The sequence below is a fragment of the Bison bison genome, unplaced genomic scaffold (genome assembly GCF_000754665.1).
Source record: "Bison bison bison isolate TAMUID 2011002044 unplaced genomic scaffold, Bison_UMD1.0 scf7180017864473, whole genome shotgun sequence".
NCBI classification, from domain to species: domain Eukaryota; kingdom Metazoa; phylum Chordata; class Mammalia; order Artiodactyla; family Bovidae; genus Bison; species Bison bison.
Window position 1 is genome coordinate 13,849,481 of NW_011495034.1, and position 2,864 is coordinate 13,852,344.

The window sequence follows — 2,864 nt, forward strand, 5'->3', positions numbered from 1 at the left end:
GATAGTCTAAAGTCTATTCAAATTCCCTGTGTATTCATTTGGGTTATTGACATTAACTGATGGCTCTCTTCTATTGCTAGTGTTTCTTGACATACAGATATTTATTCCCATAAACTAAGGAAAATCATGACTACTTTGCACGTGTTGATTTTACACTGGGCACATTATCGAATTTGGAACAAAACTCAAGCTATTCATAGCACAATTTCCCTCATCCCTATCTTGTAGTCACTACACCAGGGAAAGTCACATTAGATTCCTTACTTATAACTGCTCTTAGTAGCTGAGGAGTTCATGGGTTCATTTTTCTTATTATTATCTTTCCTTATAAAAATTTGATTCAAGTGAAAACCTCAGTTTCTTTTATTGGAGAAATATTGACAGCTAAGAAAATAGGGTTTGATGTGACAGAAATCTGGTACTGTAATTATTCAGACTGCCTTTTTCCACTGGGATTTCTAAATTTTAAAACATAATCTATTTCTAGGGAGAAAATACATTAATAATTAGAAAAGAATAATTATGAAATTCTCCCAAAATAAGTTATTGAAGAAAGTAAATGAAAATTTATAAAAGTGAAAATTTTAACTTTCGCCTGTGTTGTAAGATGAAAATCTTACCAACTTTAGATGTTTAAGCACAAGCTCTGACCAAGTTTTGACTGAGCACTAAGCTGTGCTGGCTCAGATGTAAATAAACAAGAATTTAAAAGAGAAATGAGTGGAGACATCAAAATCAGCACACTGCTGAGGAAAGTGGCTGTAGAATCTATTCCGTGCTGCGTGCTAAGTCACCTCAGTCGTGTCCATCTCTTTTGCGAACCCATGGACCTTAGCCTGCCAGGCTCCTCTGTCCATGGGATTCTCCAGGCAAGAGTACTGGAGTGGGTTGCGATGCCCTCTTCCAGGGGATCTTCCCAACCCAGAGATTGAACCTGCATCTCTCTTATGTCTTCTGCATTGGCAGGTGGGTTCTTTACCACTAGTGCCACCCAGGAAGCCCAGTTAATCATTAAAACAAATGATTACAAACAAAACAAAGCAAAAAGGCAGAAACAAACCTCCTTCAGGAAGAGATCAGAATTTAGAGAAACTGTATTACCTGAATGTTCAGTTTCTAATAAAATGGTCAATTAAATATGCCAAGAAGCAGGGAAGTGTGCCACACATGCAGAAAAAAAAAAAAAAAAGCAGTTTATTTTCAAAAATTTCTTAATGCACCCAGGTGTTGGACATAGCAAACAAAGCAACAGTTGAAAATATATTCTTTATGATGAGTCACTAGGAGAGTTCAACAGCAAGTGGCATTTTACAAAAGAAAGAATCAGGTAACAGGAAGATAAATTCATAGAAACCATCAATCTGTAGAATAGAAAAACAATATAATGAAGAAAATTAAAAATTCTTCTCAGAGACCCACGAAAAACTTTGATTATATCAACATATGTACAAGAAGGAGAGGAGAGAAAAGGGTAGAAAAAGATAATTGAAGAAGCTGTGGCCAAAACATTCCCAAACTTGATGAAAAACAATTTATGCATTTATGTGGCTCAATGGACTTCCCTGGTAGCTCAGTCAGTAAAGAGTCCGCCTGCAATGCAGGAGACCTGAGTTCAATCCTGCAGTTGGGAAGAGCCACTGGAGGAGGGCATAGCAACCCGTTCCAACTTTCTTGCCTGGAGAATCCCCAGGGACAGAGGAGCCTGTCGGGCTGCAGTCCACAGGGTCGCAGAGATTCAGACATGACTGAGTGACTAAGCACACATGCAGTTCAACTAACAACAAATAAAAACATGAATGGACTTACAGCAAGGTATGTCATTGCAAACTATTGAAACACAAATTTTAGGATTATTCTTTTTGTATCTGTGCAAAATGCCTTTGGTATTTTGATGGGAAGTGTATTGGATCTGTAGATAACTTTGGGTACTGTGGACACTTCAATGATGCTGTTTCTCTCCATCCAGAAACATGAGGCATCTTTCCATTTGTTTGTGTCTTTTTTGATTTCAGCAAATTCATGTAGCTTCCATTGTACATATCTTTCATTTCCTTCAGTAAATTTATTCCCAAGTATTCTATTATTTCTGTTGTTATTGTAAATGAGGTAGTTGTCTTCTATTTTTAGGTGTTTTGTCACTAATGTGAAGGAATACAACTGACTGTATTGATTTTGTATCCTGCAAATTCACTGAGATTGTTGATTAACTCCAACAGGGTTTTGGCTGACATTTAGGATTTACTATGAATGCAAAAGTAGGAAGTCAAGAAACACCTGGAGTAACAGGCAAATGTGGCCTTGGAAAACGGAATGAAGCAGGGCAAAGACTAATAGAGTTTTGCCAAGAAAATGCACTGGTCATAGCAAACACCCTCTTCCAACAACACAAGAGAAGACTCTATACATGGACATCACCAGAAGGTCAACACCAAAATCAGATTGATTATATTCTTTGCAGCCAAAGATGGAGAAGCTCTGTACAGTCAGCAAAAACAAGACCAGGAGCTGACTGTGGCTCAGATCATGAACTCCTTATTGCCAAATTCAGACTAAAATTGAAGAAAGTAGGGAAAACCACCAGACCATTCAGGTATGACCTAAATCAAATCCCTTATGATTATACAGTGGAAGTGAGAAATAGATTTAAGGGCCTAGATCTGATAGATAGAGTGCCTGATGAACTATGGAATGAGGTTCATGACATTGTACAGGAGACAGGGATCAAGACCATCCCCATGGAAAAGAAAGGCAAAAAGCAAAATGGCTGTCTGGGGAGGCCTTACAAATAGCTGTGAAAAGAAGAGAAGTGAAAAGCAAAGGAGAAAAGGAAAGATATAAACATCTGAATGCAGAGTTCCAAAGAA

General features: G+C 37.8%; 1 protein-coding gene across 1 annotated transcript in view; it reads right to left on the reverse strand.

The window, feature by feature from the left end:
• Nucleotides 1–1,280: 1,280 nt before the first annotated feature.
• LOC105004371 (amine sulfotransferase-like) overlaps nucleotides 1,281–2,864 on the reverse strand; it is a 40,083-nt gene continuing 38,499 nt past the window's right edge. Inside the window, exon 5 of the mRNA XM_010861964.1 lies at nucleotides 1,281–1,361. Coding sequence (XP_010860266.1) covers nucleotides 1,281–1,361 — 81 coding nt within the window. The remainder of the gene's footprint in view (nucleotides 1,362–2,864) is intronic.